The sequence below is a fragment of the Podarcis muralis genome, chromosome 2 (genome assembly GCF_964188315.1).
Source record: "Podarcis muralis chromosome 2, rPodMur119.hap1.1, whole genome shotgun sequence".
Lineage (NCBI taxonomy): Eukaryota > Metazoa > Chordata > Lepidosauria > Squamata > Lacertidae > Podarcis > Podarcis muralis.
Window position 1 is genome coordinate 71,384,006 of NC_135656.1, and position 27,540 is coordinate 71,411,545.

Sequence of the window (27,540 nt, forward strand, 5' to 3'; positions counted from 1 at the left end):
GATAAGCCCATTCAGTCATATGGAAACATATTGTGTAGCCTTTCAGGCACAACCAACCAGAAAATGCTCTTTTTAATGACTGTTCCTATCAAGTTGGGCTTGCCCCCAAAACAAGCACGGTTGAATGCTGATATCATTTAGCATTTCACAGACAGAATTTAGATTTAAAAATCCAAAGCTCCTAAACTAAGAATCCTGGAAGGAGATAAAGCAGAAAATGAAACTTACATTGCTTTTATGGTTATTTAAAGAACCACAAAGAATTGCTTTGAAGATGCTTTTATTGAAGTTATGTTTAATCCATTTTTAGCCCATTAAATCTTCATACCATTATTCTAACACCATCCTTAACTTTCTCCTTTAGCTACTTGAAGATTAGAAGGGAAGGGGCAACAATGAGTGTGGCCTGTCTTGTGAAAAAATGCATTAATGGAGCTGGGATGCTAGTATCTATAATTATTCTTGGAAGCTGTTGGATGTCTTGTTTTGGATGAAGCACTGAAACCCTTCTCTCTTGATGCAATGCCAGCCTGGGCTGAGATGTGATCTTACTGGGTTCTTTTTAACTCGTGGAATTAGCCATAATAGCTGAATTGAACTCAGCATTGAAACCTACCACGTTCCGGGGTAGCGTGCTTGTGAATATCTCATGATAGCAAAAGTACAAACAACTGGGTTGGTGGGTTGATGTCTTGCTCTGTTTGTGGGATTATTGGAAGCATGTTTGGCAAAGGATGCTGGACTCCACTGAGTCTTCTAACCTTCATTTTTTTATGATCTTAAGATTTAGTGACATCAATACTTGGAATTGCTGAGACAGAAAAAAAGAAACATGTGGTTTATTTAAGGAGCCAAAAACCCAGCACAGATGCATTCAAAAGCTAGGCAACTGGACCAGAGCCTCCCAGGAAATTCTGGGAGAATTCACAAAGTCAGAGGGAAGAATTCAACATAGTACCATGGCAATCATTCTACCAGTGCAAGCATTGCAGCTTGGCCAACACAGCAATTTCCCTCTCCTCCCCCACTCCCTGCATGGTTCTAGGTTCTCATCACCCCCCAAGCCAATTGAGGGAGGGGGTGGCACATGGGGGAAGAGAGGGGAAAGCCCCAAAGCACTAGCAGAAACCCTTGTGCAGGGCTTCTGCTAGCAGGTCTCATTAGGTGAATCTGGTGCAGGATGTTTTGGTCTCACGTAGGGTAGACTAACATGCTGGCAGACACACACTTCAGCATATAAACATATGTAGCTGCCTTATATTGGTCCATCTTGCCCCACACTTTAATTGGCAGTAGGTCCCCATGGTCTCTGGCAGATGTCATTTCCAGCCCTGATAGCACCTTAAACAGGAGACACTGGAGAATGAGTCTTGGTCCTCTTTACGCATGCTTCCAGGGCTACTCTTTTGATGGAGGAGCTGCTATTGTATCACACTGCAGGCTAACTGTCCTTTTGCTTACAGTAGTCTTTTCTCCATCTGTGGCAAAGTCCTGATGGGGAAGAGGGAAGACTTGTTGGTGCTCACAACACTTTTTAAAGGCTAACAGACAAATTGAGGGGCAATAAATAGGGCTCAGCATCTAAATAATTTTAGTTCAGTTGGACTTAATACCACCCACCACCCCCCGACAAAAAAAGGATGCAAGAGGGTCAGAGTTGTGTCACACCTGCTGACAAGCCTTCCCCTATCTAGTGCCTTCCAAATATTTTGGCTATAGTTCTCATCCTTGACCGCTGGTGATGCTGCCTGGAGCTGATGGGAGTTGTAAAGGTAAAGGTACCCCTGCCCGTACGGGCCAGTCTTGCCAGACTCTAGGGTTGTGCGCTCATCTCACTCTATAGGCCGGGAGCCAGCGCTGTCCGCAGACACTTCCGGGTCACGTGGCCAGCGTGACATCGCTGCTCTGGCGAGCCAGCACAGCACACGGAATGCCGTTTACCTTCCCGCCAGTAAGCGGTCCCTATTTATCTACTTGCCCCCTGGGGTGCTTTCGAATTGCTAGGCGCTGGGACCGAACGATGGGAGCGCACCCCGCCGCGGGGATTCGAACTGCCGACCATGTGATCGGCAAGTCCTAGGCGCTGAGGTTTTACCCACAGCGCCACCCGCGTCCCTGGATGGCAGTTGTAGTCCAAAATATTTGGGAGGCACCAGATTGGGGAAGGTAGTTCTTGACCAAGAGCTTCGTGGACACTATCCAATAGGTACCCATAATACTCACACATCTCCCCATTGCCCTGCATTCACCATCACGGTAATGGCACTGCCCTGCGTCTGATAAAAGGCAGTTAGCTCACCCAAGTATTGCAATCTGGGAAAGCGCAATATCCTTGTAGCAGTAGCACAGGTGAGAGGAAATGAACCCAAATCTTGCATAATAGTTGTTCAGCTAAGTGTGCTAAAAAAACAGACTGAGGGAGAAAAGTGAATGAGAGAAGCCTTCCAACTCACTTGCTTTCTCATAGCTTTTACTGAAGTTGGGGGGGGGGGGAGAGACGAGAGTGGTTATGAAAAGGTAGTAACGACACCAAGTTCCAGACATCTGTCTCCTTTAAGTTGTAGTGCTAACAAGTGTAGGAAGGGTGTGCAAGGATGACTTTCATGGTGGTAGTGAATGCTTCCATTTCCCAGCATTCCACCTGCCAGATCACATACGAACTCTGAAGGTATAAGGTGCTCTCATGCTACAGCTCTTTAGGGTTTCCAAGTATGTCTTTATTTTACTAGGTGTGCTTGGCTACAGTTTCAAAACCCAACAATGCCTAAGCCCTTACACCTGGCTTACTCAGGCTTACACCTGAGATCATTTTTAAATTATAGTGCACCATCAAAGAAGGAAAAAGTGTGCGTCTGCTATTTGTCTACATCCAGACCCCGCTCTGTTTGAAAAATGGAGGAGTCACCCAGTCGAGAAATGTCTAGAACAGATATCATCAAAACTGCCCTTGGAGTAAAGTGCTGGATCTGCAAAGATGTGTTATTGGAATTCTGTCTTTTCATCGTAAAGGGAAGGAGGACAGATGTTTGACTTCACAACAACATTGCTGACATACCCTGCATGAAATATATTGTAATACTGTTGAGCTCGACTACAATCCGGTCCTAGGACAGGCTCCAGCCACAGCGGTGTCTCACACGAGGCTCCAGTCCACTGAGGATAGCAGTGACACTGAAATTGTTCCCATGCGAACATGTCTTGATCTGGAAAATCTGTCATTGAGGACTCCTCTTCCCACTGCTGCAGGTCCAGGTGGAGGAAGGCTTCCAGTTCGCTGGGGTCCTGTCTCACGCAACGTCCATGCCCGTGGCACAGCTCACGGCTGCACATGCGCGCTGCCGTGGTTACGTTGACGATATATGGGCCCAGCGTCGTGGTGATGTAATGCTTGAGGCTCCTGCAGCTCTCCTAGAAGATGGAAAGCTAGGATTACAGTTCAGAACATTCTAGGGATTGGACCCATCGGCACTGAGGATGGGAGCTTCCAGACATTTCGGTTTAGGCAGAACCAACCACATGGGCAGGCGAGCATGGTCATTAGTCAAGGTATCAAGAAAATTGGGAGAGGAGTGGGAGAAACAAGTTATCCTATCCCCACCAAAGCTGGAAAATAGGGGAATAGCTGCTGGGCTACCGATGAGGTGGGCAAAGAGGGTATCTGTTTTCTCTCTCAGGCTGATTCTCAACTTAGGAAGTACAGTGGTACCTCGGGTTAAGTACTTAATTCGTTCCAGAGGTCCGTTCTTAACCTGAAACTGTTCTTAACCTGAAGCACTACTTTAGCCTATGGGGCCTCGTGCTGCCACTGCGCTGCCAGAGCACGATTTCTGTTCTCATCCTGAAGCAAAGTTCTTAACCTGAGGTACTATTTCTGGGTTAGCGGAGTCTGTAACCTGAAGCATATGTAACCTGAAGCGTATGTAACCCGAGGTACCACTGTATATCCTAGGAAGAGGGCCTTCTTGGCAATGGCATCCCACCGATTGAATGCTTTTCCCATGGAGGCTGGCACCTGTTTTGGTGCCTGGTAAATAGCTTTTTATTTCCTTTAAATAATAAAAGTTTTAATATAATTGTTTAAATCTGCTGCATGATTGTTTCACAGTTAATGGTTGTATTTGAATACATTATAGGTATTCTCAGGAAATGTAACTGGGAAGCATATAAAGGCGGTTCATGAATTAATAGATGGATAGGACATTGTTGCAGAGATACTCACCGGTGACTGGGAATAGGAGAGGTCACCCCAGAGCACAACCCCAGCAGCCCCAAGTGCTGCACTCTCTCCAATTGTATACACCAGGTCAGCCTGAATGGAGAAAAGGAGAGAATTGTTAGCACTGGGCAGCTTTCTACATGAGAACTGCAACGTATCACTTCAGTGATATTAACACATTGCATTAGGCAGGTTTTCTGGCTAGTTACAATGGATAGATTTTCACTGATTTTTTCTGGCCCAATTAAGTTCTCAGGTCAAACATGAGTTTCTGTAATGCTTCAAAAGTCTGACCAATCTGTTTAATAATAATAATAATAATAATAATTTATTATTTGTACCCCGCCCATCTGGCTGGGTTTCCCCAGCCACTCTGGGCGGCTTCCAACAAAGATAAAAAATACACTAAAATGTCACATATTAAAAACTTCCCTGAACAGGGCTGCCTTCAGATGTCTTCTGAATGTCAGGTAGTTGTTTATCACTTTGACATCTGATGGGAGGGCGTTCCACAGGACGGGCGCCACTACCGAGAAGGCCCTCTGCCTGGTTCCCTGTAACTTGACCTCTCGTAGTGAGGGAACCGCCAGAAGGCCCTCGGAGCTGGACCTCAGTGTCCGGGCAGAACGATGGGGGTGGAGACGCTCCTTCAGGTATACTGGACCAAGGCCGTTTAGGGCTTTAAAGGTCAACACCAACACTTTGAATTGTGCTCGGAAACTTACTGGGAGCCAATGTAGGTCTTTCAAGACCGGTGTTATATGGTCTCGGCGGCCGCACCCAGTCACCAGTCTAGCTGCCGCATTCTGGATTAGTTGTAGTTTCCGGGTCACCTTCAAAGGTAGCCCCACGTAGAGCGCATTGCAGTAGTCCAAGCGGGAGATAACCAGAGCATGTACCACTCTGGCGAGACAGTCCGCAGGCAGATAGGGTCTCAGCCTACGTACCAGATGGAGCTGGTAAACAGCTGCCCTGGATACAGATTTGACCTGTGCCTCCATGGACAGCTGTGAGTCCAAAATGACTCCCAGGCTGCGCACCTGGTCCTTCAGGGGCACAGTTACCCCATTCAGGACCAGGGAATCCTCCACACCTGCCCGCCTCCTGTCCCCCAAAAACAGTACTTCTGTCTTGTCGGGATTCAACCTCAATCTGTTAGCCGCCATCCATCCTCCAACCGCCTCCAGGCACTCACACAGGACCTTCACTGCCTTCACTGGTTCTGATTTAAAAGAGAGGTAGAGCTGGGTATCATCCGCATACTGATGAACACCCAGCCCAAACCTCCTGATGATCTCTCCCAGTGGCTGCATGTAAATGTTGAAAAGCATGGGGGAGAGGACAGAGCCCTGAGGCACCCCACAAGTGAGGGCCCAGGGGTCTGAACACTCATCCCCCACCACCACTTTCTGAACACGGCCCAGGAGGAAGGAGCGGAACCACTGTATGACAGTGCCCCCAGCTCCCAGCCCCTCAAGACGGTTCAGAAGGATGTTATGGTCGATGGTATCAAACGCCGCTGAGAGATCCAGCAGAACTAGGAAACAGCTCTCACCTTTGTCCCTAGCCCGCCGGAGATCATCAACCAGTGCGACCAAGGCAGTTTCAGTCCCATGATGAGGCCTGAATCCCGACTGGAAGGGATCCAAATGGTCCGCTTCTTCCAGGCGTGCCTGGAGTTGTTCAGCAACCACTCGCTCAATCACCTTGCCCAAGAATGGAAGATTTGAGACTGGGCGATAATTGGCCATCGTGGCCGCATCTAAAGATGGTTTTTTAAGAAGCGGTTTAATAACCGCCTCTTTCAGCGGGTCTGGGAAGGCTCCCTCACGGAGGGAAGCATTCACCACTCCACGAAGCCCATCGCCCAGTCCTTCCCGGCTAGCTTTTATAAGCCAGGATGGGCAAGGATCCAGGAGGCAGGTGGTTGGCTTCACTCGTCCAAGCAGCCTGTCCACATCCTCGGAGGTAACAGGTTGGAATTGATCCCACACAACTTGACTAGACAGGACTCTAGCACTCTCCCGCCCTGGCTCTGCTCCCACGGTGGAGTCTACTTCTTCCCAAATCTGAGCGATTTTATCTGCAAAAAACTTTGCAAAATCATTGCAGGAGACCACAGGAATGTGGATTGTGAAGCCCTTTTTGTGCATCATTTTATTCTATGTTTATGCAGCATTTCCCTCTAGCTATTGCTCACCCACACTTTCTCCTCCCTAAATCCAGAAATTCCAGTTAATCAGCAGCTTCTAGCCCATTGGCCAAATTTGGTCCAGGATGGATGGACCCCCATTTGGCCTGCAAGGCTAATTCCCCCATACCTGACATGGGGCTGGATCACCTGTGCGACTGAGTGCCTTACAGGGTTTGTGATCATACAGCCAATTCCTGTGGAAAGCAAGGTTGAAGTCATCACCCATCAGTGATGGGCAGTGAGCTCAGGCCTACCAGACTGTCTGTTACCAAGTTCCCCATGAGGAACATAGTTATGAGATGATTGGCAAATGGGTTGCTCCACCCACCTATCCAAGTTGGCGCACAGAACTGGGGAAAGATGAGGGTGTGCCTAGCCGGGCCAAAAGGATTCCCCATCCTTGACAACACCTTTCTATTAAAGCAGTTAATTAGTTGCTTCCTGTTCATGCATAGCTGGCTGCAGCATTAATGAAGTGCCTCAATTAATTAGCTACGGTGACTGTACTTTTATATATATAATTTTAATCGTAGGTTTATTGTAGCTGTGAGAGACAGAATAACAACAGGGGATCAAATACTTATTCCCTTCACTGTATGGTGGCAGCTAATATTCCCCACAGAAGGAAGTTTCCAGCTAGGTAAGAGATCTGCACCTCAGTCCTAGCTGTGTTTACTCAGAGGTAAGTCCTACTAAATTCAGCGGGGCTTACTCCCAGGTTAAGTGGGTTTAGGATTGCAGCCTTAACCTTTATTCACTTGCTTACCATTGATGAAAAGTGCCTGGGCCTATTGTACGCAGCTGGCACCTCTCACTTCTTACCTCAGTCAGGTACCGTGGAGAATGTCTGTAGGAGACTCTGGAATACGCAATTACAGGGAGAGGCTGCTTCACGCCAAACTGTGCCACACGAAATGCTTCTTTGAGGCGGTGGTGAACATAACTCTGGTGGTAAGATGTTGGGAGTTTTGGTGAGAGGTAGATACTAGGATAGAGGGCAGATGAAACCTTCCAGAGCCACATGAGATGATCATTCCACTGGACCTCTGTGGGATTGCAATGGCCGGTGTAGTTCTCTTCGTTCTCCCAGTTGTAATTGAAACAGTCAGGGAACCCATAGAAGCCCCAGAATCCCTGTGGCCTCAGAGACTTCCCCATTTCTATAGTTCTTTCCATGAAGGCCCGAGCTGCCTGTTCAAACTCTATCTCCGCAACATAGGATTGCTCCGTGAGGGGTTCATCAGGCCTTCTGTTCCGTGCCCATTTTTTAGAGGCCATCCTATACACGTTCTTGGGGCCCCAGTTCCGCCTCCAGAGAGGCCGCCACTCCTCCCAGTCCACCACGGCCAGTCCCTGGAAATCAGGCTTCAGGCTTTCCAAAACATCTCTTGAGACTGTCTCCAGGTGCTTCTTCAGATCGACGTTCTGAGGTATCCCCCCATTGTGCCATTTGCCATCTGGGGAGATGTAGGGATAGAGCCCAAACTTGTTCTTGTAAAAAATGGTTATGTTCTGGCCACGAAAAGCATTGTCCTTGTTCTCCACAATGCCATAGGCTTCCAGAGGCAGGGTGATCCCAAAATGCTCTCGACACTTAGCTGTGGGCAAGTTCCACACCACCACAAATGGCTCCTGCTGGAAAACAGAGCTGGCCGTTGTCTGCTCCCAGCTATACCCTCTCAGGCACTGGACGACCCCAAGGAGGAAGATGATGCGGACTGAAATGGTTCTGCCCAGGATCATGGTGGGTGTAAGAAGCCAATGTCTCTTCTGGGGCCCCTCCTGCTTTGTTTACAAATGTGCACCCTGGCAAGGAGAGGGGAAAGACAGAGTAAGATCTTCCCCCTGAATTTCAGTATCTGACACACAGGACCAGGGTAGTGTAGCAGTTAGGCTCAGATTATGGCTAGGGACAGCCAGGTTCAAATCTGCTTACCAAGGCGACATGATGCGCCAAGGTAAGCAAGGCAGTTTTGAATCCATGCTCCTCATAAATCACTGGGTGGCTTTGGAAATCATTTTTTCCCCGCCCCGGGGGGTGGGTAGGCAGGACTGGCCCCCTCAGGTTGGATCCAGAACTGGCCCACCCTCCATAGGCCACTTTGACAGGTGTACAAGAATGCTATTCAGCAATTACCTGGAACCATATGATGTGAAGTGATTAAAATTTAAACCTGCAGCTGCAAACTTAAGATTGCGCTCTTCATTTTTCCTTCTGAATTGGGCACTGGGGCTGCATATCATATGACATCAGGTAATGGACAGGTGACCATGGTTTGGGCCAAACCACCATACGAGGAGGCCTAACAAGGTCTCACGGATTTTACAGGGAAGAGGCAACCATGCCAGTCACCTGGAGCTCCTTCAGAAAATGCAGAACATAAATATAATTAATTCAACTAGCCTCACAATATTTTTTATTGTATTTTAAACCTGGGAATCTGGGCTTGACATGGATTCCAAATGGGATTGCTTACCTTGAATATCAAGGTATCTTGGGGTAAGTGTCTTATGTGTCTAAGCTTTAAGGGAGATAAATTCAAGAGCTAAACCCAAGGAAAGGGAAAGGCTGAACACCAGGAAGCGGAGAGCTGGCTGTACTGGCTGATGTGTAAACTTACCTAAAGTCACCTTACTTGGGAACAGAAGCTGTTTGGATTACACAGGCATCTATGCTGCCAGGTATTTTTCCACAATGGAGAAGCCCAAAACACCAACTGGGCTGCTTCCACTTTTTGGTTTTGTTTTGTTTGCTCTGTGTCATCCCCCCTGGCTTCATTTCCCACTCTAACACTGCACTACGGAGGATTAGAATAATACCTAAGAAACTGCATGCCAGGATCCTTCCCTAGTTGAACTACTGACTAGCTAGCCAGCCTCTGAACTAGAGACAAGCTAATGAATTAATAGGGCATATTGTCTGAGCCAGCCTGTCCAATGAATCAGGTGTGGCTTAGGATCAGAACCACATGGCCACTCTGAAGCCAACAGGTCATCATGCACAAATCCCCAGTCCACCCCCTCCCTGCAAAGGAACACCAGGGTTCAAACTCAAACTTTATTAGACAGGCCAATTCATTGACTGGTTTTGCAATCATCTTGGGACTAGATAAGCTTACTGCCATGCCATCATCTTGGGATCAGGTAAGCATTCTGCTTCCTGAGTCAGCATGGAAAACCCCAGCCATCATCTCTCTGCATTGCAATATTTCCTTTTAGTGGAACAGGTGTGACAAAACGTCCTTTCTCTTAGCCTCTTTCCTGCTATGATGAGCGCTCTGATCTTCATGTTACTGGTAATGCATAGAAATCATAGCATTATTTTCCTTTCTCCATCTTTTCCTCTAACTGCAGTTTGGTGTAAAGCTATTGCTAGATGTCTCAAGAGTTTTGAATTTACTAAGGATATTTGGCTTCACTTAAGTGTGTAGAGTGTTCCTTATTGCAGAAAAGATCTATGCAAATCTACTCACAAATTGAAGTGTCCTGTGCACAGAAGGGGTGAAACATAAAAAAGGGTCTCTTGCGCCCTTGGCAAGGAGCTGTATTGATGCCCTCCCCCTGAAAAACCCACTTTACCGCAATAGCCACATTATTTGTCTAAAATCACCCCCTCTACTCCAGTATCTCATTTTTTTTCTGAGGTGATTCTGTCATCCAGGCAATCTGCCTCTCGCGACTTTTGACCCACACAACTAACTCTCTTGGTCAGAGCAATCTGGGGAGATTTTTGCAGGGGCCAGTTTCACCATCCCATGGGTACACCCCTGGACATACAAGCTAAGAATTATCATATTGGGTGAGCTGTCAGAAATAGCCTCACATGCTCAGAGATGGGACTTGACAACCAGGAATTGGACATTGCTGTACAGCAAAATCACACTCCCAGGCTTGAAAAAGCCCCTTTTCATAATTAAAACATTAATATGCAAAATGGGAAGAGCTGGAGTCGAATCCTTACCCTTACAACTCTTAAATCACTAAGGTATAGATGCTGGTTTTGGTTACTCAGTAATGTGAGAACAAGACTCTCACATGCTTATTTCATGTTATTTCAAAGCTCAGCTCTGACGCTGAAAACAGATTTTTGGGCTTTGTGCAATTCAAAAGAACTCATTTGTCATTTCCACCATTTCCTTCTCAGCAGGCATGCTGATTTGCATAATTCACCAGCTTTTATAACCTCGACTCAGGAGTGATGTATTAATGAACCAAGTGTGTACAGCAATATGGATTAAAGAATATATGAAGGTAAGGTTAGCCTAGGAGTAGAAGCGAGAGTCGCCATTCATGGGGAAGAACATTTGAAGATTAGTATGTTACAACTACAACAATTTGATCAAGGCTAGGGCGTGCATTATTTTGGTTTTTTAAAATTACATATTGCTGAAGTTGGTGAATATAAAAGCACCAATCATAGCCCAGCCAACTTCCCACCAGAAAAATCTGTTTATTGAGGAATTTTGTATGGGAGAGTCGGATAGGAAAAGTAGAAACGAACCAAATTATAGTCTCACCATCCTAACAATACCAAAACATTTTGATGTGCTAATCTACATGCAGGAAAACATCCTGCTTCCCTCTGCTATGAAGTCTTAAGAGCAGACAGCTGGCAACAGGGATCACTTTACTGAATCCTCCCTCCCATTATTAGTAGGCTCATTATTAGTAGGCTGAGTTTCCTGCACACTGAAAAGTGGAATAAATTGCAACAATGGGCTTACAAATAGCACAAGTAACATAAGAATAATATTTGTCACCTTGAGCTCCTTCAGGCGGAAGAGAGGGAAGTAAACTGAATAAATAATTGCGCTTACTCCGCAAGCTTGCAGTCCACTCTTCTCATTCCACAGGACATCTGAGCCAGAAGTGCTGATGTGACCAGCCCAGCTGCATTGTTAGTACCCAAATTGATGACATCATCACCTACTGCACCCCATTTCTATCTGGGGCGGCTATATCATGGCAGAACGAGTTACTCGGTAGAACTGAGCCAGACTCAAAACAATTGCTACCTGTATGGTTGCCTCAGGGCAGCCACCTCATGGCGGCATGGTTAGAAAGCTGATTCTGCTCTTATGGTAAAAGATCCCTAATCAAGTGTCATGGTTAACTAAATGGTGTTTTGTTGACTTACGTTACACCAGAAGGTTAAAAAAAAATTAAAATATAACAAAAATTCATTTTTCCTTGCCTGATTGTTCAGACAACTTGACAGGTTTAAATCTACAGGTTTTCATAGAAGTAAACAAGAACTCAAATTGGTTTGCAGTTTGCCAAGTTCATTGTGGAAGGCAGCAAGTGTGGGAGGAGGAAGAACATGTAATAGCTGCTAATGTGTAGTTACACAGGCCAATTCACGTGCTTCAGAGTATGATGGCTTGGAGTGACCTTTTTAAAATGCAGCTTGTTGTGTTGTGACTTTTTTTTTAAAAAAACCACACTTATTTAACTTGTTTTTCACCTGAAACCAATCGGTCCCAACAATAAAACAATAAACTGAAATAATTCAGAAGCATAACACACACAACCCCCAAACCAATCCCTAAAAAGAAAACAATATTAACATTATTTACAACTAAAAAGCAACCCCAAACATATAAGCCTAATTATATCCCATCACATATTTCTCATATTCTGGGATGTAGGCGATTGTTTTAACCTGGCACCAAAGACATGAGTTAGTACCAGGAGGGTTTCAATGGGGAGAGCGTTACATAGACAGGAGTGCCCTCTCCCTAATTGCCACCTTCTGAACCTGTCTTTAGGGGACACTCAGAGAAGAGCCTCAGATGATGCTCACAGGGTCTGGATATGTTAGTTTTTGGAGCAATCTCCTTATCAGTCTTCTGTGTATGGTGCTTAAAGCATGAGTCTTTCCCAGCTACATCAGTGATGTGTACTTTTACAGGAGATGGGTTCGAAAGAGCAAAGGTGTGAAGCCAAGAGAGACTCTGGTCTGTAATCTGCAGTGCTATATAGTCCATGTTGCTATTTCAGCCTGTGCTCAAGTCTCATACAATCAGATCAGCATACACAAACTGGACTGAATTCAGATAGATCAACCATGTTTTGGCCAGATGTGAACTGAACTAGCTGAACTAGCTACATGGCCAATTCTGTGCAAGTGCAACAGCCATCATAGTGAACGGTTTGTGTGAACAGGCCCAGCAAAGGGTTTAAGAAGCAGAGCTGAAGCTGCTTTATCTGTCAGGCAATCAAGGGTATCCCTTCCCCTTAGGAATTAGAATTAGACAATTGGCCTATGAAGCTCAGTGTTGTCCATCTCTAGACTGGCAGTGGCTCTCCTGGATCTGCATGCAAATAATGAACCCTACTATTGAGTTGCTGTCCTTTTCCATTGCTTCATGCCACATAAATCACCTATAATGAGCAGAGCAGGATGAAACACTGAAGGCATAATACTTGTGGCATGGTCAATTTCTTTGGCAGAAAGTGTCAGATTCCACAACACTTTCACAGAAGAGGAACAATCCCTACATACAAAAGAGAGGTGTCCAGAGCATATATTTGTGATTTTATTTGTATGATCAGAGGAACTTTGTATAAGCTTTTTTTTTTTTGGGGGGGGGGGGGGGGCTTCATTTTCCTTTGAGGGACCAGAATTCTGAACTGCCCTGAGACCTGCAGGTATAGGGTGGTATATAAATTTAATTACGGTAATAGTAGTCGTAGTAGTAGGTACAGAGGAAAACAACCCAAGGTGACCAGACAACCCAAGGTGACCAGACTTTTGAAAATAAAATGTGGGAATCCTGCAAACCACACAGATCTATTGTCTCTTCCAAGAAACAAGGGACAAAGCTACTGGTGTGGTTTCAAGCATTATTATTGGAAAAAATATAAGCAGGCTTCTTCACGTGTACTTAAATGAAAATGCTTCATAGGAAAATGTATTGAACAATGTAGATGGTAATACACAAGCTGGCAGATGTGTTGCATTGTACCTGCAATGCCATTTGTGCAGTTTCGGGTGAGGGATTGCAAGAGTCAATACTTGGTATAAGTTGGAGATTTTTTTTTCAGTTAATGGAAACCTCAGCATACAATGCACAATTCAGAAATGAAAGCATCTGTGATCAAGCACCCAATAGCCTGCATGTGGAATTGTTGTTTGATAAAGGACACATAAAAGTTGCACTCTCTCCTACAGCAGCCTTTTCTCAGCTGCATCCACAGGACTGCTGTTCCAAGGCTGGAAAGGAGGAGATTCCAAATGGGCTTGGGCTCTGCATTCTTAAGAAGGAATTGTCAAGATTTTGAAGTCGTAAATGTAAAGAAATAAATAATAATAATAATAATAATAATAATAATAATAATAATAATAATAATAAATAAATTGTTTATATACAGTAGAAGTTTGAAGTTGCATCAGACAGACGTATTAAATTTCTGTGATAAAATAGTTTCATGGTTGTACAAAGTCTTTAATTACTCTTACTGTATTATGCTATCGTGACTATAGGACATGGGATGTAATTCTCCACAAAATTGTGGCATTTATTTTCTAGCTTTGGGCTCCATGGAACAGACGACACACTTTTGACTGTCCCCCTCAATGGAGAATGTATTTTATAATAGCAAGAGCTGAGAGAGCCTAGTTTAGAAGAAACAGCAAGTATGCTTCCTATAAGCAGACTGAAGGAGAAAGAGTATTAGGGCCATCAGTTTTAACATGTGTCTGCAAATGATTTCAACCTTACCTGCAAAAAATGTGGCATCTGCACATGACCAACACATGTCTGCAAAGGCACACAGTTAATATATAGAGAGATGTTCCTAACATGTAAAGCGTGAAACTGCCTTAGAAGTGGGATACTGCCTTGAGCAAAATTTAACTATGGCAAGATGGCATACAAATAATTGATGATGATAAATTACTGAAATGAAATGAAACCACAGGCTTAAGAACAAATAGTCACAGAAGGAACAGTGAGCACCTTTACTTAAACACACACAATTGGGTGGCAGGCTGGAGAGAGACTTGACTTTCCTAGAAGTTTTTAACACGTGTCCTTCACTGTAGGAACCCGATCCTGTAACGCCAAATTGTTGGGCCTCCTAGTGGTTGCTCAAGAGTGAGAGGAAAGTACTACACATAGAATTCAACGTTTTGCTAAAGAAATTGTTCCATCAGGCAAACATAAATGTCCTGACAGAGCAATCTCCCTTCTTCCCCCGTCCCTGTATGCTGTGCTGCTGTCCTGCCCCCCCCCCCCCGTTGATTTAAGAACATGGCTTAAGGAAGGAGAACCCCATTATGCTAGCAGGTCTAATTGAGCTGGCTTCCAATTGCACAGCTATTTAGCAGAATCCAGCCCACCATCAGGGACACTCATTTCACCGGGCTCATTTTAACTGTGATGATTACCTCATCTATTAAGAGGATAGCATCACGACAGTTAAATTAGGCTATGAAGTTGATCTCTGCCTCAGACCAAGTCATTAACCTGACCATTAAAAAACACCTTTGCAATCAAGCAAGCATTCTATTACAAACATATTTCTGGAATGCAGGCTTCCCAGAACAGACCAAGAGGCCAAAGAATGATACAGGTTTCAAATTAGAATCGTGTGCGTTTGTGAAGGACAGGCCTGCTCTGCCATTATCCTACCAAAATACGTCTTTCTCTTGGTTTTATCTAATCTTTGTGTTGACACTGTTGCCTCCAACAGATGCCTAGTCCTACTGCACTGACTTCTGTAAGCATTAATTCCATGGGCTCTGAAATACACCTATCTGTGCATCCGCTGCAGAGTCAGAGGAGACGGTTCAGATATTTCAGAGGTGCTTTATTGATAAAATGACATCAAACTTGAAAGCAAGGCAATTTACGATACACAGCTCAGCACAGGCCCACTCAGCTATGGCAACCACCACTGGAAGACAATGGGGGACAGTGGATGGCCTTGAAAGTGTATCCAAAATAGATCATTGTCTAAGCAAACTTCACATTTTATGGCATGAAAATGGGCTCGTCTGAAAAGAATTCTGATAAAAACAACCATGGAAGATAGAATCTATTGGCTTTGTTTGTGTTAGAATAGTTCTCTCACAGCCCATCTCACTGGATCTGAAGCTGAGCTTTTCTTCTCAGCATCTCTGCTCCTTCAGCCATCATTTAATCTTCATCACACTCGCATAGGCACATGGTGAAAGGGTCAGATGTCCTTCTCCATCCAGAATATGGGCCGCCCCTTCAGGTCCCGATATGGCGTTTCTAGAAACAGCTGGTTCTGGGCTTTGTCCCCCGATGGGCCAGAAGAGGCAGATTTGCAGGAATCGGGATGGCCTGCCGAAAGGGCCATGGGCGGAGGTGGAGGAAGAGGAGGCGGGGGAGGGGGAGGAAGGTTTGCAGCAAAAAGAGGCACGGTGGCTGATTGCGAGGGTGGAACAGAAGCATTCACGACCTGGGAAGAGGAACTGTGGGAAGCTACAGAAGCTGACAGGTGGGGAGGGGGAGAAATGGTGGCGGTTGCTGGCAGATAAGAATGAACAGGAAGCAATGGGGGTGGTGGGGGAGGAGAAGCCGCTGAGCAAACCGCGAATGAGGAAAGGTGTGCTGAAGGTGGCAATGGAGGAAGGCTTGCTCCGGATCTCCTGCTGCAAGATGCACTTGGCTCACGCTTCCCAGACCCTGTGGGAAGTTCCTTGTCCTGCTGAGGGGGAGAGAAGCTCTCCAGAAACTCCATAGGTACAAGGGAACTCGTGAATCCTGCACACTGAACTGGCGTGGACAAGCTGTAACCCAGGTGGGCGTAGAATTGCTGCTTGTCGTGGGTGGTGAGGTGCAGGCGCCTATAGCTGCGGGACTTGGCGTACTGCTCAACAGCTTCCATCAGCTTCCTGCCATAGCCCTTTCCCCGGAGGGCCTTGGCAACAACCACCGTCTCCACAAACAAGCTCTTGGGCTGGCCAACCACACGGGACAGCCTGGCATGCCCCAGGAGTTGGCACTGGCTCTTGGCCGTCTTCCCTTCCGCGGTGTCTTCCACTGACCTCTGGGTCCTAATCAGCACCAGGCACATGGGGAAGCTGTTGCTGGATCTCTGCAGGGAGTGGATGCGGGAGGTCCTGCTCCTTTTCCACTCTTCATTGATGAGGTCGGCACAGGCCTCTAGGAGATCGGGCCTCTGGTGAAGGGGCACCGCTGTGAGCATCTCTGAAACAGACCCCATTCTTCTCACCACCAGAGGACCAAGCGGCGAAACGTTACATGGGACACAGGGAGCTTGTCTCACTCCTGAAAGCACAAACACAATGAAGTGTGTTTGCAGTGCACAATCAGTTCCAAGAGACCTACTAACCCTTTCACAGGGAAACCTCACCTTGCCAGGATCAAACCCAAGCGGAAGGATGATTACATCCTCTGTAATCATCCCATAAAGCAAAGGGCTGCAGATGCCAAGACAGCCTTAGCTCTTGGTCTTACAAAGGCACAGATAGCCAAGGCAGTATGATTCTAATGTTGTAGCCCATGACTCCCAACATCCCTATTGGCTATGCTGGGAAAAGTTGTAATCCAACAACATTAGGAGGGCATTGCATTGGCTATCCTTCCACTTGGTCTTTTACCAAGTGCCGGTTTGGGGCATGCGTAACAAGACATCTAGTCTGCATCCTCTGCTACAGTGCTGGAGAAACTGTGGCTCCCCAACTCCCACAGTTCCTGAAGACTGGCCATGCTGGCTTTGGCTGATCAGAGTTGGGAGTCCAGTAACATTTGGAAGGCCACAAGTTTCCCAATCCAGTTCTACTATAAAAACATCTGGGAATCAGTGTAGACTATAAGCCAATTCCTATAAATGCTTGTTTGAAACTCAGCTTTTATTTTTCCCTTGGGGACTGAAAAGGATTCAGTCATACAGAAATATGGTGTACACCCTCCCAAGGAACAGAAGTACGTAACATGGTTCACTTACTATATTCATGTAAGTGCAGTCTGGCTGAATGCAACTCATCCCTTGTCCATTGGAAGGCCCACTCAAGCTCTAAGAGTTTCTAAACTGCCAACATGTTCCCACATTTAATTCACAATTATGGGAGTATGTTCTGTACTCTATGAGATGATGATGGCCATGGAGATTCCTGGGCAGCCAGACTGCAGCCAGATACGACTTCTTAAGCTATGTGTGAAGAGCAATCCACTTTAGAAGAAAACTCAGGTTCTGTTTGGCTTCTTTACCCTTCTTACAACGGTCCAGTTGGGACCTTGATTCAAGAGTGGTTTAAAATTGGAGGTACTCTAATATAGCTTAGGTGGCTTCTTTCAGGACTGTCACACCTCCTCTCAAGAGATGGCACCTAAACATACAACACAGGTTGTCTTCTCTTTGCATCTGCCTACACTGCAGAGCATTCAAGTGAATATTTGCATAGAATGTGCATCGACCAATAACATGCCCAAACTGTGAAAGGCTGTTTACTTTAAAAAAAAAAAATATCCAGCAGAATCTTCCACACAAAATGGAAGCAATAATCCCAAGGACCACCTTACATCACCACTTTTGTCTCATCTGGAGCACGTGGGAACTGGCCAAGCAAGTGTTTCCACATGTCTCCATAATGCAATGTGCCACTTCCTCCAAAATCTCCCAGAAGGGGTCTCAGCTATAGGTTTGGCAAATTGCAAGCAGGTGGTATGTTGAAACGTTCCTCTAACCAGTCCAGAATGTCACAGATGAGCCTCAAATGGTTTCAAGAATTAGCCCACAGTGAGAGTTCAAACACTGTATTAATCTCATTCTCCTCTGGTTGGTGCATGAATTTGCTGAGAGGCAGCTGTGTTGAGCAGGACCCCGACCCCCCAGTGAATGTTAGCAAGTCTAGTCACAACTCTATCTTTCTCTGTATATTTTTGGAGGTGGTGGTGGGGTACATACAAGTGCAAGGGGCATAGTAAGTCAGTGACAGAGCACACACTTTGCATAAAATAGTTCCCAAGTTCAACTCAGGAATCTTCATAGATGGGGCTGGTAAAGACCACTGCCAACCCTGGAAAGTTGAGAAGAATATAGAAAATACTGAGTCAGACAGCAATGATATGAAGGTATCTTCGTGTGTTCATGTGACAGAGGGAAGGTGGGCTTCCATTTACACAGTTTTGTCCCCTTAACTCTTCATCTCTCCGATTTTTCAGACAGCACAGAGAATTCTCTCCAGGCTGCCTGGGAGGAAATGGAGGAGACTGCGGAGAGAAAAATGTTCTCATTCATTCTTTTCCCCCTCACTCTTTCTTCTTTGGCTCTCCATACCTTCCATACGGTGAGACTCAACGTTATCATATAGACTCTCACTAAACCCGTGAGGCAGCCTCCAAATGGGAGCCACACTGGAAGATGAAAAAAACACCCAAGAGACAACAATAAAAAATCATCCTTTCACAACCCTTTATGAAGTAGCTTATGAAATTATACCATGCAGCCACTGCACTCAGGTTGTGAAATAGGAACAGAACATGCCCTCCGAAAGGTGGGCTGAGGAGATTCTCATGACAGGGACATTAGCTGGGGGCAAATCCTAGAGCCACGTAAGCAGAGGGAACTCTAGGGTATTGCTTTAGAGCCTTAGCATCATCCAGTTACTGCAGCGTTGAGTTTAGAGAATGCTATTTTGACAATACTGTGTTGCATCTGCAGACATGCACAGTTAAGTCCTCACGATTGCTTATGTCTGCTCTCATTTACCCGCAAACAGCAGATGACTCAGTTCCATCTCAGAGGCTAGATGTAGCCCCCTCACACAAGTTTTCAACACAGCCCGTGCTACCTTTTCTGCAAAGGTGCTCTGTGACATTACTGGAAAAGCCGTATGTTTGGGGAAGGAAGTGTCTCATACAAAGAGTTTTCTCAATAAAGGCTAAGAACACCACAACTTGTGCCTCGTTACTGGCAAGGACTGCTCCTCAAGACAAAATTTGGTTGTGCACCAAAAAGAATTAATGTACATCTTTTCAAAGTTGTTGCAGCCCACTCAAGTCACAGGAGTGCATTCCCACCAGGGCAGAGAATCAGTCCAACGGTCTAAAACTATTTCAATCACCTCTCACAAACATCAATTACTCATGCTTATTACTAATTATGCATACTAACTACGTAGGCACTTTTCCAGGTGCTTCACATGAATTCCACTGAAGTAACCCTTACAACAGCCTTGTAAGGTAGACCAGTTTTATTATCCCAGCATCACAGATTGGGGGCGTATGGGGGGGTGGCTGAGGCTGAGGCTGAGAAAGCAATGGCCTGCCTAAGGCCACCTAATGAGTTCGTGATTGACATAAAGATGGATGTAAAATTACTGCTGAACTCTGTTGATAGGCTGATACTAACGTTTTGCTATGCACTGCTGTCTTCGTTATTTTCTTCTGTATCTTAAGCCATTTGGGGAAGCTCTTGAGGGAAAGGGACATACAAATAAACTGAGGTGATGATTGGTAAGGCGAGGTTTTCACTGGTTTGCCAACCACAACTCGTTCTCTAACCATGCACTATGCCAGCTTCCACCGCTTCTGCCATCCTGTTGCCCTCCAGATGTTTTAGGCTGTGATTCCCATCAGCCCCACGCAGCATGGCCCCATTGGCTGGGGCTAGCAGGCGTTGCGATCGAAAACATCTGCAGGGCACTAGGTTAGTGAAGGCAGCAAAGGGGCATATGCCTGCACTGCCTAGGGCGGGCCCGCTACTGAGGGGGGTGGGGGGTGCCCTTCCAGGTGTGGGATAGCCGCTCGGGGGCAGGGAGTGACGTGTGCACCCTGCAGCCAGGGACAGAGCCAGCCACTCACAGGGGCGGAGTGCGCCGCCCACCCACGACTCCCAAGCCTCCCCCAAGCTGTCAGAATGAAGGAGGAAGGGGGGAATACCGCCAGCAAAGCGGCACCCCCCCTTCCGCTGATGGCTCGGGGTAGGCTTAGGCGTTGCAGGTTTGCAGCGCACCAAATGTCACCCCCCTCAGCGAAAACACCCAGGGCGATCCGCCCCCACCGCACCACCCTTCCTCCGCCCCTTGGTGAAGGCTGCCTTCAAGAAACAGATATGCACACACAAAAACACCTCTAAGTTTGCTCAGGGCTACCTTTGTCACCTGTGACCATTGCCAACGTGGGGATAGACTGCTAAAGGGAACCTGAATTTACATTCTCGCCCATGAAGGTTCTGCATCCACATTACAAATTGATTTAAGCACCAGGTGTTCAACTGCTTTGGGAGCTTGCTCAGCATCAGGTGTCCAAGAATACACAGAAAAGGCACTTGTCATAACCCCCCCTGGAGGGAAGAGCCCCGAGGTATGGCGTGAAGGCACATGAGCCTATCACCTTGCTGGAGCTAAACAGGCTGCCACGTTGCCTGGATGAGTGACTGCCTGTGAACCAGGCACATACAGTGGTACCTCGGGTTAAGTACCGTATTTTTTGCACCATAACACTCACTTTTTTCCTCCTAGAAAGTAAGGGGAAATGTCTGTGCGTGTTATGGAGGGAATGCCTACGGGTGGCATGCCTACAGATTTTCCTCCTCTAAAAACTATGTGCGTGTTATGGTCGGGTGCATGTTATAGAGCGAAAAATACGGTACTTAATTCGTTCTGGAGGTCTGTTCTTAACCTGAAACTGTTCTTAACCTGAAGCACCACTTTAGCTAATGGGGCCTCCTGTTGCTGCCACACCGCTGGAGCACAATTTCTGTTCTCATCCTAAAGCAAAGTTCTTAACCCGAGGTAATATTTCTGGGTTAGTGGAGTCTGTAACCTGAAGCGTCTGTAACTTGAAGCATATGTAACCCGAGGTACCACTGTACTGCCTTGAATTCCATGACTAAATTAATGACACAGAGGTCAGAAAATAAATAAAAATCATACAACCTGCCTTGTGTGCACTATACAAGACTCCCTTGAAGAAGAGATGAGAAAAGTAATTAACACACCATACGTGAATGACCTCTGTTGCATCACTCACAGACCGTTTTGGAAAGCACTCTAGCAGAGAACAGGGCAATCAGAAAATAGCATACCCCTAGGTAGACTGATAAGCCCTACTTGCGCTAAATTCCAAGTTACCAGGCAGGCCTGCAAGTTCTGGTCCAAGTAGCTTTTCTGACAAAAACCTCTATATCCAAGGCACGCACTGCTACAGGGGATTTCTTGTTTTCAAGGATCCTGGCTCTGGAAATAAGCCGGCAGTGTCATCACAACACTTCACTAGCAATACCACCCAAAAATGCCACACAGTGTTTCCTTTTTTCATTTCTAAGCATCCTGCTGCCAACTTGGGCACTAGGATTCCCTACCCCTCCTGCTAAAATCAACAACACACTCTACACATCCTGGAGGAAGAGAAGAAGAGGATGAACTAATTCCATTCATCCACACCTACCCCCAGCTCTACTAGAGCAGCACTAGATGAGAATCGCTCCTTGCGTGAGGTGAAGATTCTATCCATCTCAACAATAGCCAGGAGAGCATCCCTCATTCCTCAATTTCTACCGTTGCCTCTCAGAACATGACAGCATGACCCATATGATACTCTGGTCTTAAATTTTCATAATTCTGAACAGGCACCAAACCCACACACTTTATATCCCATCCATGCCAGTTTTATATTGCCTGTTCCTCTAGTACAGCTGTCTGAGCACAGTATACATGTTTGCTACAGGATCCCTTCATAACAGGATGAGAAACCCATGGCTCTCCAGGCGTTGTTGGACTTCATCTCCCATCAGCCCCAGCCCGCATTGCCAGTGGTCAGGATTGATGGGAGCTGTAGTCCAGCTAGACTTGGAGAGCCACAGGCTCCCCTCCCCTGCTCTACAATAAGACCACCAGCAGAAGAAAAGAAGTGTCAAATACCTGTGGCAAATGGGAGCTGCCTGAAGTGCCGCTTCCCTCCTTTGGAGATTCTGCTTGCAATGCTAAGGCTCAAGGGAAACCGTCTACTTTCGCAAGAGCATGACAGGAAGCTACACATGCGCCTACAGCTCATTTCTTCTTTTAAAGAGTGAGCTGTCTGTTTACTTGACACCCAGGTCTTGGAATGTAAATTGTGTGCTGAGTAGCCCAGCCCAGCCCTGACAGGAGCCAAAGGCTGGCACCCATCCAGACAACAACAACAACAAAGCAGCAGACACAGACTTCGTCTATGGGGTTCCCAAACAGATGCCTTCAACCACTACAGCTCCTAGGTCCAAGTGTAGGCTGAAGTATCAAAGAACTCTATTTTTGGGTGGTGGTGGTGGGGAGAAATGGACTCATTTAGATTCTGAGAATCCAGCCCCGAATAAACATGCAGCCAACTCACTTTGGCAACAGCAATTCTATCATGAGTAGAAAGGAAAGGGAGCAGGGCTATCAACCATCCAACAGCATAGAAAGCAGGTGGGCAAGGAAGGCAAACTAGACTGGCTGCTTACCGTGCCTTAACTCCTCCCCAACACTTCCATCTCCACACATCACAAAATGAGGCTGCTGAGCCTTTGCATAGTGGTACCTCGTGTTACAGATGCTTCAGGTGACAGACTCCGCTAACCCAGAAATAGTACCTTGGGTTAAGAACTTTGCTTCAGGATGAGAACAGAAATCGTGCTCTGGAAGCGCAGCGGCAGCAGGAGGCGACATTAGCTAAAGTGGTGCTTCAGGTTAAGAACAGTTTCAGGTTAAGAACGGACCTCCAGAACGAATTAAGTTCTTAACTCCACAGCAGGGATGGAGTGTTTGGGGGGGGGGGGCTTGAGGCCCTCCAGAGGTTGGACTCCAACTCCCATCAGCCCCTGCCAGTGTGGCCAATGGTCAGGGATGAAGGGATTCGGAGTCCAGCAATATCTAAGGTAAAGGTAAAGGGACCCCTGACCATTAGTTCCAGTTGTGACCGACTCTGGGGTTGCGGCACTCATCTCACTTTATTGGCCAAGGGAGCCGGCGTACAGCTTCCGGGTCATGTGGCCAGCATGACTAAGCCACTTCTGGCGAACCAGAGCAGCACACGGAAATGCCGTTTACCTTCCTGCCAGAGTGGTACCTATTTATCTACTTGCACTTTGACGTGCATTTGAACTGCTAGGTTGACAGGAGCTGGGACAGAGCAACGGGAGCTCACCCCGTTGTGGGGATTCGAACCGCCGACCTTCTGATCAGCAAGTCCTAGGCTCTGTGGTTTAACCCACAGTGCCACCCGCGTCCCGGGTGCAATATCTATATCTATCTATCTATCTATCTATCTATCATCTATCAGCAATATCTAGAGTTCCACAAATTCCCCACCTCTGATTTCAGTTCTCTATGCACTTTTGCCACAGCACAAAACCCCTTTTGCTAGTACAAGTACTTTACCTTCTTGATTAGAGGCATGTTTCCAAGCTGTTATAACTACACACCAGTTCTATGAACATATAAACTTTGGCTTATTCAATGTCAACAGTGGATTGATCAACAGAGCCAAACGGAGCTTATGTTTCTAGAGTAATAGATGGAAACCAGGCCTACTGGGGTGGGGTGAGGAGGCCAGGGAATCCACTGGGCAGAACTAGGACATTGCCATGAAGACATTCATCCTGCCCGGTCTCCAGAAAGGACAGGAAGGATGTTGTTTACAAGGTCTCAAAGCACAGAGGCTTGTTCTCCTGTGCTGTCTTCCAGTGTCAACACATAGTGCAACACAAGGAGGAAACAAACCTGCTCTGTGTCTCAGGTAATTTTGGGACGCACCTGCTACCAACAAACACTCCTTGGTAAAAGGTCATAAAACTCATGAAACTGGGGACAAGACAAGGTGGTTAGACTGTCCACAGGCAATGCGGTGGTCTGTTTCCTACCACTATTAATGTACCCAACACAGCTTTTCCTGCAATGGAATTAAAAATACCAATTAAGTCTCAAATTCCCTTCCATATCCTGACTTCTGGAAAACAGTCATATTCCTTTTGGGGACACAGAAAACATTCATATATTCATAGAGCTCTGAATAACTGGAACTGCTGTTTACCCATTGTCGGATGGGAAACATAACCAAGCAAAAGGGTTAATGGACAATGGACAAAAGGCACTGACAGCACAATCCTATACATGCCTACTCAGAAGTAAATTCATTGAGCAACGGGGTTTACTCCCAAGAAATTGGGTACAAGAATGTAGTCTTAAAGGCAGTCATAATGAAGCCCCCTTTCAGTGCTTTCCATGGGGCTGAGTTACAACGAACTTCTGTCATCCAAGTTGGTGGCTATCACTATACCTAGGGGCCTCAAATTCCATAGTTTAAAGATGCGTGTCCAGTGTTCAAAATTCACATGCGACCAAGTGAAGATGTCCACTTGATTGGTATCACAGTAGGCTACCCTCTTCTACAAGGGAGGCTCCTTCATTACATATTTTTAGGCACTAGGCAAAAAAGTTTCTCTTCAACCAGGCGTTCAGCTGATTAACATTCTATGGCTTTTTATAAGTGTTGTAGAAAGTTGGGAGTTCATTGGTTTGCTTTTATATGGCATTTACATTTTTTCTTTTACTGTTGTGAACCACCCTTGGATCTTTAGATGGAAGGGTGGTGTACAAATTTAGTACATAATAATCATACAATCATATAAATGTAGTGTTGGAAGGGACCTAATAATAAAAAGCTTTTGTACTGGTGCACTTATGAGTCCTTCTCACATATTATTTTTTTCTGATTATGCAAGCAGTTCACATGCACTTCATCCAAAGCACTGGGCAGTGGAGAATCAGAACTAGGTCTCCGCAAGAGAGAAACAGTTCAAGTGCTGGATGATTGTACCTGTCATGTGTGGTTGGGTTAGTCTCAAGAGATGGCTTGGCCCTCTTTAGTAAAACTGGGATCTGGCAGCCAACAACACATCCTTTCCCATGGGCGAACGGATGCATCAGTGTTGTTTATGGGATTTCCATCCCCAACCCTCTCTACTGGTTATTCTGCCCAAGAGTCACGCTGCAAAAACCACTGTCTAGACCCAAAAGAGAGGACAGTCAATAGATCACAGTTAAAATTACCAAAGCGCAGGGAAACCCTAATAAAACATTTTCAGCCACAGGAAGAGTTGAGACCAAAGGTCACTTCTATAAACAACTTAATGCTGAGGAAAGGTGAGCTCATGCCAGTGCTTTTCACATCCCATTTATTTCCAAATGAATGCCTGGTCTTCCTCAAGGCCTTAGCATGCACTGCCTTTAAAATTTTTAATGACCTACATGAACTAAACTCCGATTCATTCACACATGCAGTCAAATCCTATGCATGCTTAGTCAGAATACTGTCGAGTAAGTATATAGGATTGCTGCCTCTCAGGTGTATATCTATAAAGAGAACTGAATTGCGCACTGGTTCTCAATCTCCTCCTAGTGAAAGGATCACAAAAACTCAAATAAAAAGCCGCCTACACATTACAGGGTTTAGGGATGGGTTCACTGCTGAGAGGCAGAGGTACTGGTTAATAAAAGGCTGATGCCCAAAGCAATATCCTCCAGCCCTGCCTAAGGCAAATCCAAGGATGATAGAGGAGGCAGTGTGCCTTGCACTTGCAACACATATGGTACTCCTCTCTCCTGAGACTCATTATTATAATTCAAGGATGCTACAGCCCCTCTAGGGCAATATGGATTGATTACAAGAGTGACCCATTTCAGTAGGTTAGATATTAGGGAGGAAGCACTTCAGTTGCCTTGTCCCGTGTGCACCTGCGGGAATATTCTGTTTCAGTTCCCTGGGGAATCCACCTTTGAACTCTGAGCGGATGTGCAGTGGCTCTGCAACCTCAGCTGAGGTCGATGGTCAGCCCTGCTGCATCCCTTCCCTTTCGCTCTTTCTGCTCCAAGCAACTGCCGGCAGCCGATTCTCTGGCTCCTAGACCGGTGGATTGGCGTCCCCCGTCCGCCTCCCCTAGGGCAGAATCGCAGCTCGAAAGAGCTTTCCAAGAAGCGGCGCGAGGTGTCAGCAAAGCTCCTGCCAACGCGCTAGAAACCCGCCGCCTCCCACCGATCTAAGGGGCGGCCAGCCGGGGAAGGCGCTCCCTTCCTTAAAAGCAGGCCTTTCCTCTCCGGGGGCCGCTCTCCAGGAGGCACCCCCTAAGGAGAAGCGGGCATCTAATATTATTTCCCCCCTTCCTTTCTTTCTCGCTCACTCGTGCCTGCGCGCAAATACTGGGCTAAGAAACTCTTGCAAGTCTTTAACTTGAGTCACTAAACTGGATCCCAGGAGGGAGGGAGGGAGGGACGGGTGTCCTCGCCCGCTTCCCGCAGAAGCCTCTCCTCCTTGCCAGAAGAGGTCCAAGCCCTTTTATGGACACAGCCTCCTGCTTCCTCCGAGATGCCCCGGGACAGACGCCGCCGGGCCGGTCCCCCACCCCCCGCTCGTAGGGGCCACCCTAAAATCCGGCACGCGATTCTGCCCCCCCCCCCGCCCCGAGAAAATGTGGGGTGTCGCCCCGTGGAGAGCCCTGCCTCCCGCTGGAGGGGATTTCAACCGGGCGTAACCTCCTCGGCACCACCTCTTCCGACCCGGGCGCATCCCCGGCTGTGCAGTGATGGCGAGCCCGGCTCCGCGAGCGCTTTAAGCGGGGACGGGGCGGGAAGAGATACTGACATGCTAGCGAACGGCAGGGGCTCTCAGCCGCGCGCTCAGCTCTCCCCGCTTCCTCCGGCTTCGCAGAGCAGAACTACCCCGCTTTCGCCCTCGCTCGTCCCTTTACGCACAAGTCGAGGAGAGGCAGGAAAGAAAGACGCCCAGCTTCTTCTTCTGGAGGCCACAGCGCCGTGTAGCGGCTAGGAAATTTCTTCCTCAGGAGAGCCTCCCGCTCCCCCCCCCCCCCCCATCGCGTCTTGGCTTTTTCAACCGCGCGTCTGGAAGCATGTGCGCATTCGGAAGAATTAATGCATATTGTACGCGTGGAATCCCCAGAAGAGATGAAATTCGACTGTCCGCTATGCAGTTGGAGACACCATTTGAAACCCTTGTTTTGCTTGGAAGAGGCCTCTGTTTAATTTAGCCGACTTAATAGATTTAGTAAGCATACGTTAGTAAAATTAGGTACAACATAAATATTATTACTTAGTTTTTAGTTTTTCTTACAGAATAAGAAAATCATGGCAGGATGTAGAGAACGTTTCCTGAAGGAT

The 27,540-nt window shown here is 46.7% G+C and overlaps 1 protein-coding gene across 3 annotated transcripts; it reads right to left on the reverse strand.

Moving 5' to 3' along the window:
* Positions 1-822: 822 nt before the first annotated feature.
* Positions 823-27,133, reverse strand: HYAL3 (hyaluronidase 3). 3 transcript variants are annotated; one of them, XM_028718665.2, is made up of 5 exons: positions 27,008-27,133; positions 7,233-8,216; positions 4,220-4,309; positions 3,056-3,408; positions 823-1,491 (listed from the first exon to the last, which is right to left on the reverse strand). In XM_028718665.2, the coding sequence occupies exons 2-5, from the start codon at positions 8,151-8,153 to the stop codon at positions 1,458-1,460; spliced, it is 1,398 nt and encodes a 465-aa protein (XP_028574498.2). In that variant the 5' UTR covers positions 8,154-8,216; positions 27,008-27,133; the 3' UTR covers positions 823-1,457. The 3 variants fall into 3 exon arrangements, with proteins under 3 accessions (XP_028574498.2, XP_028574496.2, XP_028574497.2); XM_028718663.2 differs by lacking the exon at positions 823-1,491 and having other exon boundaries at positions 2,454-3,408; positions 27,008-27,132; XM_028718664.2 differs by lacking the exons at positions 823-1,491; positions 27,008-27,133 and adding an exon at positions 22,273-27,001 and having other exon boundaries at positions 2,454-3,408.
* Between the last annotated feature and the right edge of the window lie 407 nt (positions 27,134-27,540).

Bases quoted from the DNA above. Each gene is read 5' to 3' on its own strand.
- HYAL3 (XM_028718663.2), bottom strand. From the start codon at position 8,153: ATGATCCTGGGCAGAACCATTTCAGTCCGCATCATCTTCCTCCTTGGG. The intron at 4,310-7,232 runs GTAAGAAGTGAG...TTCTCCATTCAG, and splicing joins CTCCACGGTACCTGACTGAG to GCTGACCTGGTGTATACAAT. The intron at 3,409-4,219 runs GTGAGTATCTCT...TCCATCTTCTAG, and splicing joins TCTCCTATTCCCAGTCACCG to GAGAGCTGCAGGAGCCTCAA.